The sequence below is a fragment of the Solea solea genome, chromosome 15 (genome assembly GCF_958295425.1).
Source record: "Solea solea chromosome 15, fSolSol10.1, whole genome shotgun sequence".
Classification (NCBI taxonomy): domain Eukaryota; kingdom Metazoa; phylum Chordata; class Actinopteri; order Pleuronectiformes; family Soleidae; genus Solea; species Solea solea.
The window spans coordinates 5,406,442-5,423,552 of NC_081148.1; the positions used below are offsets into that span (position 1 = coordinate 5,406,442).

Genomic DNA, 17,111 nt, shown 5'->3' on the forward strand with positions numbered 1-17,111 from the left:
CTTTTTTGAAGGATGCTATAATGCTACATTGTGGATTTCAACTGACATACAACAAGCCAAAGCTTGATTTCACGTCAAAATGTTAATACACCTGTGATGTAATTGTAGTGCAAAATTCAGCAGCTGTGGTTATATTATTTTACCATATTTACTTCCTGGTGGCATTGTAACTTTTATCAAACGTTTTTGTTCCCCTGCTAAAGTGGTCGCGCTGGGCTTCCGTATAGCAGCTGCTGTTGTTGACATTTTTTTTTGCTTCTATTCTTTGATTATCTTGACAGTTCACCCCACAACAAACCGCGAGCATGTCTGGAACCCCACGAAACAAACCACTGATAATTCACACAGTTTTAGAATTACATCAGCTGCATTGACATGAATGTTATATTCTAAAACGTCATAGGAAACTGTAGTAGCTCGGTTGTCTTCTCGAGCTACAGCGGTTAGCTAGTCAGCTAACAGGTTATACCAGCCGTTGTTAAAGTGACACGATGGAAGGTATTCTGTACAAATGGACGAATTATATGACGGGTGAGTTACCTTTTCGTTTGTTTAACACGTATTCCAGCTCACTGTCTTTAACAGTGAGTCTTTAACTGTCTTTAACAGACAATAAGTCAAACCTTAAATGTTGTTTTCTTCTAAGTTAGCTACCAGGTTGTGAAACTATCATGTTTTAACTATCAACGTCTCAGCTGATATCAGTATAAAACCCATGCTCCGTGACAAAGTTATGGCAGTATCTTATTAATACATTATTTTTCAATGAGTAAAATTATAGTCATCATCAGCTTCTGCAGCTAACACTTGATATTTCAAAATAAAAGTAGTAGCTGAAGTCCAGTGGTGGACTTTTACAGTTCAAGAAAACCTCCTCATTACAAATTTGTTTTTAGCAAAGTGTACTATTTGAGTCCAAATACTTAACAGGCCTTCACAATATCTATGGTATAGATTCCTTAAAACCACAATATGTGAAAAACAAACAAATGTGAAAGCATATCAGTTTGTTAAAAAGATAACTGCATCTTAAACACATGAAGTATGAGACGTGCAGATGCAAAACTGATTAATTTGCCAGTTATTGCCTTCTTATCACTTTGTCCTTGAGGAACATAAGACATTGAGAGTAAAAGTGGAAACTTGCAAAACATTGAAATATTAAAGTCCAAGTAATTCACAATTCCGCCAAATATATAAAATAAGCTCATGATACAAAGACAATATAACATTGTGGCTGAATCAGTGGCAAATCCTTGTTCAAATGTTTTCCAATTAATTCATGACTTTATGTCAAACACTTTAGTTCATTAATTTTATGCCCAAAGCTGCAATAAGGTTGTAGTATTTTTTGTTTGCAGCTCTTTGTGTGTTTGTTTTATTTCATATTATTTTGAAGATGTACAGTTTAGTCATTGAGTTTGTTGTGTGTCTTCAGGCTGGCAGCCACGGTGGTTTGTCTTAGAGAATGGAGTCATCTCTTATTACGACTGCGAGGATGATGTCGGTAAAGGAAGCAAAGGATCCATCAAGATGTCAGTCTGTGACATTAAAGGTTAGACTGCTGCATGAGTTACCCCACCTTTTCACAACCTTGCTTAATAAGAGTAAACACATCCATCAAATGCTGCTAATATTTATGTATTTTATTTTACGTTTCAGTTCATCCAACAGATCCTACACGTCTGGAGTTGATAATTCCCGGCGAGCAGCATTTCTATGTCAAAGCAGTGAATGCAGCAGAGAGACAAAGGTGGCTGGTGGCTTTAGGTTCATCCAAAGCTGGATCACTGGACATTTACAAGCACAAAGGTACACACAGACACAGACACAGTCTCTGTCTTCCTGCTTTGCTTTTGTCATTTCTAAGGCTTTCTCTGGGAGAAAAGCACCCTGAAACCACTCAAAAAGTTTCAAGTACATCCATGTTAGCTGCGCTGCAAAGCTTCACTTGAACTGAAACCAAATGTATTGTAATGCATTCTTGTAAGTGATTTATGGTAAACTATTCAAAAGCTTAAATGGTCCTCTACAGCTAGGAAAAAGGAGGATATCAACACATTTCAATTCAAAACTAATGAATGTCATCAATATAATGTCATGGACTGATTGATAATTCACATACTTTACAGTTAATCAAAAAATTCAAATATAACTGGCCAATATAATAAATATAGAGGCCATAAAAAGCCTTAAAAAGCATTGGTTTGGGTCAGAAAGTGTCATTAAATTGAGTGAGCTGTCATGAGACATATGTCTTAAAAGTAGCAATATAAATGAGAAAGAGGTAAATGTGTGTAGATTAATTTAACCTGTGATGGCCAGTGCACTGTCAGTGACATCGACCCTGCCGGTCAACGGTCATTGACTCTTATGAGAAAAGTATTACACTTCTCTTATAGGGTCATGACACGCTCATAAATCTTAATTTGAATATATTTAACACAGCACACAACGAAGATGTGAAACATGACTAATTGGTTCTTATAGTATCTCACTAAAGGTTTATTTGACTTAATGTTCCAAAATTCAATTTCAAGGTCCAGATTGTCTAAAGACAAAGATGTCTGAGCTGCGTCTGTACTGTGACCTCCTCGTCCAGCAGGTCCAAACGATCCAATCACAGTACAGCACTGACCCCGAGGCCACGTCCCCCTCTGAGGTAACACAGCACGTCACGCACACATTTCTTTTGATTGTCTGTCACAGTTTCACTATTTATAGTTAGCATACACTGTGTTTTACAGCAGAATGATGTCATCTACTTTATCACTGGAAGATTGAGTTTATTAATTGATTAGTTGATTGGTAGGAAATGAATTTAGTTTTATCAGGTAAATTAACATAATTCAGATAACTATGGCCTATATTATAACATTTTGTTTAAAAGTAATAAATAATGAATATCAGATATTGTAATTAACAACCATTTTGAGTGCAGCTTCGTTGAAGAAGATAACAGTCACCAGATCAGTCAAAATGACGTACAGATAGTGTTTATTAAGAAGTTTGACTGGAAATGTGCTTCAAGGTGTGCTTCAGCATTGGACTGTGTGTGACACAGTTATAACTACAGGTGATTGTTATGACTCTCTCTCCAGGCATCTCTCCTCAGTGCGACATGTGCAACTTTTATCAGGACATTAGAAGAGTGTATGACCCTGGCTAACCACAGTTTGATGCCTGAACTCCGACCTCCTGAAAAGGTTTGTACACTTCCTCCTGTTCAGTCCTTTATGTTTCCACAGACTTGCTGTTTAATTTCAATAATCAAACAAACCTTCATTTATACCAACACATGCAGTGTACACAAAGGAAAGCAACACCTCCAGGAAGCTATTTTCAGACAAAACAAGGCTCCTATTGAAGAAAGCCATCATTTAATGTTTAATGTATAATACACAAATATTTATGACAGCGCTATCTTTGTAGTATTTTTTAGTGGAAATTAACAATCATTATTAGCCATTATAAAGATGTTGGGGTTGGAAATACAGGGTAAGTTAAGATACAGTGCTTGACACAATAAATATCATAACATAATATCATGATCATGATCATGATAGTCATGATCATGATTTGGTCATCTGTTGTTGAAAGTCAACAACAGATTTCTGAGCCTGTACAGAAAAAAAATGTCCTTCAGTTTCCACTTCAGACTGAAACACCAGGCCAATGTTTTTAATTGTAATAATTCTCACTGGACACTGGAGTTGTTTATCTTCCTCTCATTATTTCTACTGGGATATTTAAAGTGTTTGGAAAATCATTTCCACAGAACGTAGCCATGTCTCTGCTGTATTGTTTTCGTCAGTGTTATCATGATAGTGTGTATTCTTCATCAATTTCCCAACGTCTGCGGGATGAAATGAGTTCTAAGCAATCTATCTTAATAATACCAAACAGAAATCAAATTAAACAGATGTGTATTGCAAACCAATTAAAAGAAGTAAATGATATTTTCATAAATTTGCTGGTTGTGTTAATCACACTGTATTCTGCATGCTCGTTGGCTCGCTGCTTAGAGGAAACAAAAGTTTATGAGTGGTGAAGCTGTAGGCGTCGCACCATGTGGACATTAATGACCATCTGCTCATAGATGAAGTTCACATTATCTTTTATTTCTCTTCCCTTTATTGCATCTGTGTCGTTAAAAACGCCCACATTCAGGAAGCTGCAGGAGTCTGTGAACGCTGTTATATCAACATGTGTCCTCTTCTTGTCTTCTCTGTGCTTCTGTCCAGATGAAGAGGTCAGTCAGTCACCCTGGGACTTATAGCTTCGACAGGTGAGAGACACTGATGAGCTTCTCCTACCACTGCATATTGGAGAGTAATTACTATATCACAGTTTTCATGCAAACATGAAGTCCAAAAGTGATAAACGTGATGAAAACACTATTAAAAACAATGACACCAACATTATCTTAAAGAGAGCTGACAAAGATGAATTTCTCCAAATTAAAAGCCAGATTAAAAGATGACTTGTTTAAATACAGCACGACACGCCTATTTTATTAGTTTAGCACATTTCATACACTGAGGCAAAACTGTTATAACAGTTTTAAAACATTATAAAGTTACAGAAGTTATGTGCACACAGCAAAAAGGGGTTAAAAACAGATACAAGGAAATTTCAAGATACAAGAAAAAGCACAATAAAGTCACACTTACAAAAATAATAATATATGACACAAGTACACTTTGACTTTGTAAATTTCAGCTAAAATAATAAATGAGTCCCTGGATTATGAAAAACTGTGGCCTCCAGGGGGCAGCATTGCAACACTGTGAATAACAAAACTACCACTGGAAAAGTCTGTTACCCTTAACAAGACTCAACGCAATGATTTCTAATATCGTAACTATATGTTTTTGTTTTAGTGACCTGGAGTTGTTTAAGAATAATAAAATAGAGTTTTAGGTTTAGTTTAGGTTTGACATTATCATTATCATCCTGACAGCACTTTCAGCGACAGCACATCATTATTGTTGGTTACATGTTAAGATTTCTGGTTACCCTGGTTACATCCACACAACATGAAAAATGAAACGGTGAACCAAAATGGATAACATGGATAACACTTATAACATTTCCATTGACTCTCACAACCAGGCAGTAAAAAGTGCTCAATTCTTGTGTGGGCTGACTTTCAAGGTCAACAGTATGTTCTCTGTGTTGTACTCCTCCACCTCCAAAGTCTCAAAATATGCTGACAGAGAAGGTCACCAGTTCTTCCCCTGACCATGGGAAATAAATACAAATAAAGGACTGATCATTTTTTTTGTCTCAGACAATGTCCGATCACTTTGTCTTGCATTTTCACATTTTGCAAAGTCTTTTTCCAGTTTTTTAATCTTTTCATGGTTGTTTTGAGTCTCAGTTTTGATAATTTTGTGTCTCTTAACTGAGCACTGAGACTTTTTCTTGCCTAAATAGTTACATAATACTATCGTCCAGAGCTGCCCTGACCAACCTGGCCTCTGGAACTGTGACAGTCCACCTTCTTCAGCTATTAAACCGTGTCTGAAGCACATGAAAAACAAATGTATTGTGATTATAAACCAGTGAGAACAAGACGTAAAAAAAAAGTATTTTGTACATTCCTTCCAAGGATACTTAATTGTCAGAATGAAGTCGTTAAAACAATGAAGGATGTTTAATGAGGTGGGAAAGTTGACCATCATAGGTGTTTGTTCCTCTGCTCAGGTCAGGTGTGCTAAAGGAGTACGTGAGGTCAACCGGGCGCAGGAACCGGACGTGCTCCGACAGCTCTGTTTATGACACTGAACGTAAGGAACACTCACCGCTTTTGTTTGTACACACATTTGCATAATGAACGTATGTGTTTCCATCCTCTCTGTGCACTATGCCTGTTACGATACATGTTTGTGGAATATTCCACCAACAGTTTTTCCCCTAAAGTGCCATCAGTGGTGCATCATCATGCCAGTGTCCAAGACTAATAGTCATTGATCATATTTTGTCTGGTCTTAGTCCTTGTCTTATTTCATAAAATCATAAAAAATTTGTGAAATCATTAGCTTCCATGATTTTACCTTTTTGAAGATGTTTTTTTTTGAAAACGCACTATACTGTGAGATTTTTATGACCATTTTGTAATAATGTTGACAGCTTGCTCTACTTGATTTTCCTGGATTTCACTCTGGTTTGACAGAAGTGATCACTACACTCTGACTTTTTAATACATCACTGTATATATTATTATCTCTATATATATATATTAATTGTGCAAAATGGCTTTTTCCCTTCTAACCTTTGTCTTTATTACGTCTTCCGACTAGTTAAGTGTGTTTATGTAAATTTCCCCATTGCGGGAGTAAGATTATTTTATCTTCTTTTATTGCACTTAGTCACATTTTGCCGTTACTGTATACCCCAACTGAAAATGAAATAAAAAACAAACAAACAAAAATATGGCTGCAAGCAGCACTGAACACATGTCAGGGTGTGGAGTGACTTTGACTGCGCTAACTATCAATCATAGAACGTTTGGTTGTGATCGAACCTTCTATTGTGAAGTTATAAAAGTGTCATGTTTTTCGGTAAGTTGTCAGAATTAGCAGCATAGGCTTTGGCGCCCCCTAGTGCCAGAGCTGTGTGACATTTGTTGAAGCTTTTGATAAGTATCAATCCTTATCTTACCCAGAGTGACCTCACCAAATTACAAGTGGATAGCACTAAAGCTCTTGGAGTAACATGTTCAAAAACCGTCAAAGTGGGCCCATTCACATGGCTGTTTGATCCAAAATGGCCACCTTCCTGTTGCGTTTAGGTGACAGGTCCAAGAGTATTTTTTCTAGATCTTATCGTGATAAACATGTATGCCATAAACCTTTAAACAGAGACAACTCGCCTTTGTTTCAGGTGTGCAGTCCACTCTTCACAGTGACCCGACCTCCATTCCTGAGGAGAGAGGAGCAGGTTGCAGTCCAAAGAACACACCCACTGACACAGACACTGACTTGTCCATCTGAAAAAAACAACTCACATCCTACAAACCAAACCCTGCTGAACTCAAGACGAGAACAAGATGTCATCTTCAATTTAAGGATGAACTGATTTCATGGGCAGTCCCTTTTTTCCTCACCTGAACTTTGTAAGTGAAGCAGATTTTTGGACTGTGAGCAGAAGCCTAACAGGAATGATGAGTGATATACAAATGCAGTAACATTTACTGCAGTTAAGCCCAGGGTCCATCTGTTTGACTTTGTTAGTGGAGATTATAAACAGATTACAAACATGTGAATAGCTAAGAATTGTAGTTTTGCTGACGCCCTTGCTGGCGTCATCTGAGATATGAACATGTGCCACAAAAGCGTCTTTTTCTGCCTTTATATTCAAAAAAGTAGCAGAGCTTTTCCTCTGTAACTTTGTCTCCGTTCTTCTTCTGGACGTCCATAGTTGTGCTCACGCAGTGAAAGCAAAGGAAACACAGGAACGTTTAACGCTCTTCCTGCCAGTGAGAGTGTAGCTGAGGACTGTACCACTGCAGCGTTGCAGTCAACAGGTGCCAATGATCTACATTAAATGTGCCATTGTTCTTTTTCCTCCCAGCAGACCACCATCACCATGGTATGGTCATGCTCAGCCAGAAAACCGTCACGTAGAGAGAGACGTTCTACCGTCGTCTCTTTTGTGTCGTGTGAAGGTTTTTACCTGCACTCCAAAGACGAGTCAGAAAGTGAATGAATTGCTGTGAATGTGTGCGAGTTGCTGCCTTTGAATGTTTCTTCAGTGTTAACTTGCCTTCTGGTGGTGAATTCCTTTCATCCATGATTTATGAAGGACGGTGGCTGTGGAAGCTCAACACACTGCACTTTAAGAAATGAAAATGAACGACACTTTACAATTGCCAATTTGTTAACACTACTTATCATATAAAGCACTCAGTGTTGCCCGTCCTAATTCCCACTACACAACATTTAATACAAATAAGTGAGTCACAAACCTGTTACAGCTAACCTTACCTGTCTTCTATGAGTTTGGATTAGTCGTCAGACTCAGAAATTGGTCATGAATCTGCAGCATTTTTTTATATGTGATTGTTTTGTGTTGTATTCAGTTGCATTCACCTGTATTTTCCCGTCATGCAGTGCACTGAGCTCTCTGCATTAACACGCACTGTCTGATTGATTGATTGATTGATTGATTGATTGACAGAAACCGATGCCTTTTGCCCTCATTATTTTCTTGTGTCAAAAGAATTAGTTTTATTGTGACTTCCCTCTGCCAAAGCAAACAACTCAACCCGTCTGTGCTACAACTGCCTCTCCTCTTATGTGATGAATCGCTGCTACACTGGGCAAATAAATGAGAATTATATTAATTACGATGTTTGCCTATTGTGCATTAAAGCTGCAGTACGCAGGATCCTGATTTACAGTAATCATACATTAATTGTTTGTTAATAATCCTGTCTAATGTACTTTTATTTTTTATACTGTAGATCAATAAAAGAACAGCTTTTGGGTTGCCAGGTTGTGAAAGAACTAAGTAGCTTAATCCATTAGAGTGATATTGGTGGACATAAAATAATGACCAGTTTTAAGGGTAACTAAACCCCTGAACCACTTTATTCAGGTGTAAACCAGCATTTTTTGCTGATCCAGGAGCAAATTCTTACAGTGTATCTACTGCCTCTCTGGTGAAACACCAGCTACTGCACATTTTGTCATTGGCTTTTTTTAGTCCACTCTTGTGTCACTGAGTTGGGCTTGATGACTGTCACCAACGACAGTCATCCGAGCCTCGAACCGGTTGACAGCCCCGACTCCCCTGCCTGACGCACCATTGAGCTGATGAGCTGCTCGAACCAGAAGTGTCAGAGAGATGAAGCATTGTTCTCTTCTTCTTTGCTCGGAATGCGTCCTATTCCTTGTGTTCAGACTTGTACCGCCACCCGATGGTGAAGTCGGATATTACAAGACCCCGAGGCGCGAGTTCAGCAGTGTACCACGGCCTTAAGTATTGATTATATTGGACACAGAAGATGGAGCTGCCGGACAGGAGGAAGGAGGGATGACCACAGAGAAGGTTCATGGATGTTGTAAAGGAGGACATGAGGACAGTTGGTGTAACAGAAGAGAGGACAAGATGGAAGCAAATGATTTGTTGTGACGACCCCTAAAGGGAGAAGCCGAAAAGACAAAGAAGAGGACATTATGTCACGTCATGTTTTAGTAACTGAAGAGAATAGCAAAGTTGTGCTGCAGCAGTTTTCCTTTGTTGAACTAAACTAACTGATCCAAGTCTAGTTTTGTGCATGACTGTGTAAACACTTGCAAAAGACACTGAAGTAGTGATGTCACGTCTTTAGTGTAGAGAACAGAATCATCATGTGAGTTAGAAACAATATCTCACCAAGCATAAAGTGTCTAATCATCAAATAAACACAGCACTCTCTCTTCCAAATAAACTTCATCTCACTTTAATCTCAAGACAATTCTGCTTTAATAAAAATGTTCAAGTTCATCGTGTTGTCGTGAAAGGACAGCCTCATAATTCAGTGGTGAGCAGAAAACAGTTTAACCGTCTGTTGACAGGTCTAACAAGCAGAGTCTGCCCAAGGCGTAAGTGAACTAAGCGTCTGCTTAAGGCCCTCTGGTCAGTTGTTACCAAAAACACACTTTATTACTAATTATTTGTGCATAATGTTACATTTCTGACCATTTTTGACTGCAATTTCAGTACACCTAAAACAATCAGCACATGATACATTAGTCATTTTGTATTTTACTACTGTTTTTCCTGTTTGTGTTTGTAAACTGTGTGAGAGTATTCCAGCTCAGTCTAAGTCATTAGATGCTGTAGAGAATCATCAGCTGCACTGTACATGGACAACATCACAGAGAGCAGAGAAACCCAACAGTTCACACAATGAACAAACACTAGGCATCAGTGGAGAGAGAGAAAAGAAGATGAAATCTCTGACTGAACCAGAGTCAAAGATGTGCAGCCGTCTGCCTCGACCGGTTGGGGTGAAATGAAAAATGGGGGACAGAGGAGAGGTCGAGACAGAAGAGAGAGACCAGGAGCAGATATTCAACAATTGTATCTCGTTTTAAGTTTAGACAGGACGGCTGTGAGTCAGTGATGATGAATTTATAGAGCGACAATGTCATTTATACAAGCAGCCGCAGAGATTGTTGACAAACGTGATACTGATATCGACTTTAATTATAGTATTATAATAATAATGAAAGTTTAGTCACGTCTCATCTAGGAGGCTTCTTCAGCTCTGACTGAAAAAATCCAGGTGTTTATATTTATCCTGAAGGCAACCTGGAAACCTGTTGTTAAGTTAAACAATGCTGGTGGTTCACTCCCTGCAGCAGTTTCACCTGAGAGACGGACTCTGTTGTTGTGTGAGTGTTGATCCTTTCAGGACAGAGTTGTAGGTGACTGATAGTTGGTGTGTAAGTCTGCCTCCTCTGCTGAGTGATGCTTTCTCCAGGTCCTTTACACTGGCCAGGATTTCTACATCTCTCGTCCTTTGTCCTCCAGATGAAGGTGGACACCTGGGTCATGGCTCTTTCTGTGCTGTGCCATGTGTTTATACAGTGGTTGTTTGGTCTTTTTTTATTTATTTAAACAATAAAGAACTGATGAACTGATTACATAGGACAGACAATAGGAGAAAATTAGTGTTTGAAGTGGTGGGAGGGGCCTGGAGCGTTATCCTCCAGTTTGTTTACACAGGGTGTGTGTGTGTGTGTGTGTGTGTGTGTGTGTGTCCGCCAGTTTTTAGACACACGCACAACCAAACTCCTGATGTAACAGAATTATAGTTAATGTAACTTCCTTACAATACTGCCTTTAATGTATCAGATTGACATCTGTACCGTATTTTATTCAGTGAGAACTCCATTCATTCATTCATTCATTCATACCTCTAACCGTTTATATAACTGTATTTGTTGGTGTTTTAGGTCACGTAAACTGTCTTGTAACTGCATTTCTGGTGGCATATTAATGCTAAACTGAAGTGAATGAGATATTTTCATACAAAATCACCAGGATCTTTGAGAAGATTAAAAAAACAACATGATTCACGGATGTATTTAAACTGGACCAGACTGCTGGACAATAGTCAAGATGTAATATTAGCGTTAAAGCCAAGATAATTATCCTCATGGATTACTTTGTTATTACTTTGTGTAATAACACAAATACCATTTCCCATTTTCCGTGTGATTCTCCCTCTGTGTGTTTTCACCACTGAGTGTGACCCACTCTTGTGTGCTGCTCTCACACAGGCGTGACCTCACAGGTAACTGACAGGTGACTGACAGTCACACACAATCCTGGACCTGAAGAGGACCAAGTGAAAGTATGGGTAAGCGTCTTAGATTTTCAGATTAGATTTTTTTCCCATCCAGTTCCTTTAATGTTGCTATTTTTTTTTAAACATTTTGTGAATTTATTTAAAGAAATAATACAGACGTCATTATGAAAAATGGCATGAAACAGGCATGTTTCAAGGGCTAATATTATGCATTCAATAGAAATTGTTTTATTATATAATTTTATAAGTTTAGATACTCTAGTGGAATGTAAAGTGTTACCAAAAAAAAAATAAACTAAAACACCTTATCACTTATTATCTGTGCATAATGTAACATTTCTGACAATCTTTTTCTTTTCTATATCTGTTGATATAAATCTTCAGTAAAATAATTCTGGCCAAAAATATATTTGCTGACTCAAAAATAATAATCTGTGGTCCTGATCATAATTGTTTTTTTGGTAACACATTATTCCCGTTGACAGCCTCTCAGAACTGAGTCATCAGAATCAGAATACTTTTATTATCCCTGAGGAAATTGTTTAGTTACAGTTGCTCCATGTCATAATTTATAAATTAAGAAAGTAAAGTACAGTACAGTACAAGAAAACAATTTAATTCAAATTATAATATCACAAAAACCTTGTTTAAAACAAGAATGGGAAAAATATACAATGTGTACAGGACAGGAATGATCAATATGATAATTAATAAATGAACTGGATGTATCTAAAGATGGGAGTTGTGACATGTGACTGCTTTATGTCATAAAGTTTAGATTTACTTTTGTCAACTGTTCATAAAAATGATCACTTATAATCAATCAACAAACCAATGTTGTGGACTGTTGTGTAGTGAAAGGCTTTTCCAGTTGTCAGTGCTGTAGAGAATAATCAGCTGCTGTTCTCATGTTTATTTGTCTCATGTCACACTCTGGATCAGACTCTGCAGACTTGACTGAGCACCAGCTGCAGCCTGACGCTCCAAAACAACCAAAGGTACGTTTATGTCCACAGTTCAAAGATCAGCTGACGTTTCACTGCAACCGTGTCATAGAAACACAAACTGTGACCAGTAATAGTTCAGATGTTGCTTCTCTGCACGTTTGTTGAACAGGAAGCGTTTATGTTAACATTCTGTACAAACACTGACTAACAGTGACGTCCACTTGCTTCAGTCCCCACTAAAGCTTTTTTCCCCCATCACTATATTAAAACGTATAGAGTGTCTTATATTCTTTTTTTCCCACAACCTATAGGCAATCTGATGAAATCATTTTCATTTTCATTTTCACCAACGATATAAACCGTGTATTGAATGTGTGAAATATGGAACTATGTGACAGTTTATGAACAAACATTTAATAAATATGTAATTTTGTGATTTCTGCTGGTTTTTTTTTCTATACTATATAAAATGAATCATAACTTTGACTCAACAACACATAAGAAGACATGCATTTATAAAGCCCGAAGATGTGTGTATAAACACACAGCCCCAGGATGTCCATATAAGGAGTTGTGTATTATTCCCACGGCAATTTACCAAGGGTGCACCTGGATTACGACTTGGTTTTAGGGTTAGAATAAGTTTTAGGTTAAACTCATGTTTAGGGTTAGGCATTTAGTTGTGATGCTGTCTTTTTGATAAAAAAAAAAACTTTCTTAAGAATGGATTTAAAAGACAACAGTGATGTTGGGATTATACAGGAACTTGCAATTTTACTTTTAGTTTATGTCAGTGTTCTGTTTTTGTTTAAGTACAATTCTGTCATTTCAACTTAAAAGGGCTGCCTTAAAATTCTAATTTAAGTAATTTATCTTAGCAACTTTTCAAATCATCTCAATTAAACATCTCTTGTTGTGCAAACCTCTGCCATAGTTTCAGTCAACCTTTGGTTTCAGTTAAATCGATTTGCATTTATTCATTGATTATGATTTATGTTGTAAATGTGTAGATGTGCATTTAAACATAATTAATGTTTAAGTACTAGAAAATAAAATTTACTTTAACTTCAACTCCCATTTCCCATTTTGCAGAAATAATGCTTAACCAACCCTGAGTTAAATAATTGTAAACGAAAAACTGGTTTAATTGAGGGTCTTTAGGGAAGTCAAGCCTCTGAAATTTGAGAAGCTCCTTGATACAATAAAAGAATCAAGCTGTTCTTTTCCTGTATCCCTTGTTACTTTGCCATGCACACCTCTTATTACCGTAACTCCTAGACCAGGGTCAGCGGAGATTGGCACAATGCCCCCGCGTGACCCTCAGGTGGAGGATGATTGATACCAAAAAGCAGAGAAATAGAGCTTTGCGCCCGTATACTTGTCATTACTGTAGCCCTCAGGAAAGACCGTCACCATCACAGACAAGAATCACGAGCACGTCATCATGATGGTCGTAAGAGGGCTAACATATCCTGGTCCTTTTATGACTCAATACTTCTCTTACATAGATGTGTATACTGATTAACTGTTATAAGTATCCAACCCTCATGAGTCTTGAAGACACCAAAATTGAGGGTCCATCGACAAATCACTCTGTTATTACATTATATCATCTCAGCGAGAAAAAAACCTTTATAAACTATCTCTACAACTCAGTTTCTAAACAACAAATTCCTTTTTTCTTAGGCATGGCAAATATAATGTGCTAATAAAGAAGCTTTCTTTGCTGAAGCACGACTCAAGTGTTTCACAGTCAACCAAAGGAGATGAGCACAAACAGAGGACATTTCATAATCTTTAATAATCTTATTGTTCACTCAGAGGAACACAGTCTGTGTTCCTCTGAGATGGTCATGTTCCTAACTGTGTTAATCATGTCCTTCTCTATCTTCTATATCCAGTCCACATCAGACTTTGACAGTCTCTCTCGTTGTGCCGCCTGCTACAACCCCAGGATGAACTCCATGACTTGGAGAGGGGAAGGCGGTGAGTCAAGCTCTTCAGCTGGAGACTCCGGTCCAGAATTAAGCTCAGACTCAGAGTCAGAGTCAGAGTCCAGCTCCAGCAGCAGCTGGTCTGCTGTTGAAGAAACACCTGAGGAGCCTGAAATGGAGACACGCTTATCTGCACATGATGCTGATGCAGATGATGCTGAGCCTGAATCTGCAGGTGGGGATGCTGATGGACGGGAGGGGACAGGAGAGACGCTGGACCGGCAGCGAGGAGAGAGAGGGACCAAAGGGAGGAGTAAAAGTGCTCCACTCGTCAAGTCTTTGACCCTGCCTCCCTCTTTCACTCCTCACCTCAGACCTGTCTCCCTCCTGCCCCGCCCACGAACCATGGTCTCCACCCTGCACCTGCAGGTGCTGCCCAAGGTTCACAAAGATGACACCGTAATCAACATCTGCCAACAGCTGCCTAAGAGACACAAGGGAAAATCTGAGGAACGTTATGGAAGAGGTAAGGGAGGAGAAGACGGAGACGGAGGAGGAGGAGGAGGAGGAGGAGGAGGAGGGCAGCAGCAGCCAGGGAACTACCATAAGCCACAACCATTTCAGGTGGAACACATGATGTTACCATGGCAACAGAGTTCACAACCGATGTTACAGCAGCAGCAGCAGCAGCAGCAGATGTCGTATCCATACCAACATTTCCACCCTGTATCAGCTCAGGGTAAAGAGTCATCACCTGCTTTACACACACAACCTATGTCACACCTGCTGACACCGTACACACAACCGCAACTGTGGAGAACCAACGCACAACAGACACAACATCTGCACACACTCCCTCCACAGCCATGCTGGTACTGTCACTGTCTGCACAACAAAGCTCCCGCGTCTAACTTTTGGTGATTTTTGTTCTAGTTGTTGTTGTTGTTGTTGTTTTTCATCTTCTTCTTCTTTCAGATTCTTGCTTTTAGGGCCATCACAGAGGATCATCTGCCTCCATCTTGTCCTATGCTTTGTGTCCTCCTTTATTACACCGCCTGTCCTCGTGTCCCCCTTAACAACATCTGTGAACCTTCTCTGTGGTCTTCCTCTTTTCCTCCTCCATCTTCAACATCCTTTGTCCAATATAATCACTGTCCCTCATTTCTAAACCGGTCCATCTTGGTCACTCCCAACGGAAATCTCAGCATCTTCAGCTCCGCCTCCTGTCATGATTGAGTTTTTTTGAGCAGAATTTACTTGTTTTTATTTCTGTGTTTTCAGTCAGTCAGTCAGTCAGTCAGTCAGTCAGTCATCATTTAACGCTTTATCCTCCACCAGAGGGTCGCGGGGGTACACCGGGGTACACCCTGGACAGTTCACCAGTCCATCGCAGGGCCACACACACATAGAGACAAAAAACCATTCATTCTCACACTCACACCTATGGTCAATTTAGGGTGTCCAATTTACCTAATCCCCATATTGCATGTTTTTGGACTGTGGGAGGAAGCCGGAGAACCCAGAGAAACCCACACACACACGGGGAGAACATGCAAACTCCATGCAGAAAGGCCCTTGTTTCAACCAGGGGCTCGAACCTGTGTCTTTTCGCTGCACTACACCACCGTGTGACCCACCGTGTTTTCAGTCATTGTGCTTTAATAGCACAATGTTACGTTTGCGTCCGTCTGTCTTTTAACCTGAAATTTCTAAAAAAAAATGTACAATAAACTGAGTGATTTCCAGTATGCTAGTATTCATAGGTGTCCTGAACAAAACCTAGTCAGAATTGATGGAAAAAATGTCTTTTTATTGCAACTCAAATTTCAGATTTTTAGTGAGAGAGTGCAAAAATAATGTGGAACTTTTACTAGAAATGTCTCTAAAACTGTTCTGTACAAATATATGATATCCAGTATGCTAGTAGACATTGATGTACTGAACACAACAGTCAGTCCTGGTCAGAATTTGTAGAAAAGCATGTTTTTATTGAAACTCGAATTTGAGAATTGTTTCAAATTAAAAAGGTTCTAATGTTGGACTTTTACTAGGACTTTTAATAAAACAGTACAGTGAAAAAGTCTGATTTCCAATAGACTAATAGATATCAATGTTCTGAACACAACGCTATCAGTCTTGTTCTTAACCTATAGAGCACTCTCTTTAAACATTTGCAGGTGTTTATATTCTCAGTGAGTGGGTCAGGATCCACAGATGGGTTGCTGGAGATTTTTTGGAGAATTTGTCATCCCTTTACTTAGGATTTATTCAATTACACAAAAAATGAAGTGATTACTCAAAAGTGTTATATCATAAGCATTTTGTTTTTGTTTGAAATTTGAAGTGACTTCTTCTTCTTTTCCTTTGGGCTGCTCCCTCTTCAGGGGTCGCCACAGCGAATCAACCTCCTCCATCTCACCCTGTTCTCTGTATCCCCCTCTCTCACACCAACTAACTTCATGTCCTCGTTCACTACATCCATAAACCTTCTCTTTGGTCTTCCTCTGGACCTCCTGCCTGGCAGTTCCAACCCCAGCATCCTTCTACCAATATACTCACTATCCCTCCTCTGTACATGACCAAACCATCTCATTCTGGCCTCTCTGACCTTATCTCCAAATAGAGATGTAACGATATGAAAATTTCATATCACGGTTATCGTGACCAAAATTATCACGGTTATCAATATTATCACGGTATTGTTAGATGTGTTCAAAATGTTCCAAAAGTACTGAACACACACACACTGAAATCTTTTAACCAAGTTTTATTTAAAAAAAGATATTTTATATTATATGATTATTATTATCATTATTATTATTATTATTATTATTATTAATAATAATAATTATCATCTGACTGACTGACACACACACACACACACACACAGGTCCTCATTCTGTGTCGGATAATAATTAAGTA

At 38.7% G+C, this 17,111-nt stretch overlaps 2 protein-coding genes across 2 annotated transcripts; both read left to right on the forward strand.

Moving 5' to 3' along the window:
• Positions 1-204: 204 nt before the first annotated feature.
• Positions 205-8,350, forward strand: plekha3 (pleckstrin homology domain containing, family A (phosphoinositide binding specific) member 3). The gene is made up of 8 exons (XM_058650760.1): positions 205-531; positions 1,439-1,555; positions 1,663-1,812; positions 2,541-2,662; positions 3,102-3,206; positions 4,245-4,288; positions 5,710-5,792; positions 6,889-8,350. Exons 1-8 carry the CDS (start codon positions 492-494, stop codon positions 6,996-6,998), a joined length of 771 nt encoding a protein of 256 aa, XP_058506743.1. The 5' UTR covers positions 205-491; the 3' UTR covers positions 6,999-8,350.
• Positions 8,351-11,270: 2,920 nt separating this feature from the next.
• On the forward strand, positions 11,271-16,803 carry LOC131474136 (uncharacterized). Its single transcript, XM_058651876.1, has 3 exons — positions 11,271-11,359; positions 12,251-12,306; positions 14,157-16,803. The coding sequence occupies exons 1-3, from the start codon at positions 11,356-11,358 to the stop codon at positions 15,108-15,110; spliced, it is 1,014 nt and encodes a 337-aa protein (XP_058507859.1). The 5' UTR covers positions 11,271-11,355; the 3' UTR covers positions 15,111-16,803.
• Positions 16,804-17,111: the final 308 nt, after the last annotated feature.

Coding starts and splice junctions, on each gene's coding strand:
- LOC131474136 (XM_058651876.1), top strand. Junction 12,307..14,156: donor ACGCTCCAAAACAACCAAAG/GTACGTTTATGT, acceptor TTCTATATCCAG/TCCACATCAGACTTTGACAG.
- plekha3 (XM_058650760.1), top strand. CDS start 492: ATGGAAGGTATTCTGTACAAATGGACGAATTATATGACGG. Junction 1,556..1,662: donor GTCAGTCTGTGACATTAAAG/GTTAGACTGCTG, acceptor TTTACGTTTCAG/TTCATCCAACAGATCCTACA. Junction 4,289..5,709: donor GGGACTTATAGCTTCGACAG/GTGAGAGACACT, acceptor TCCTCTGCTCAG/GTCAGGTGTGCTAAAGGAGT.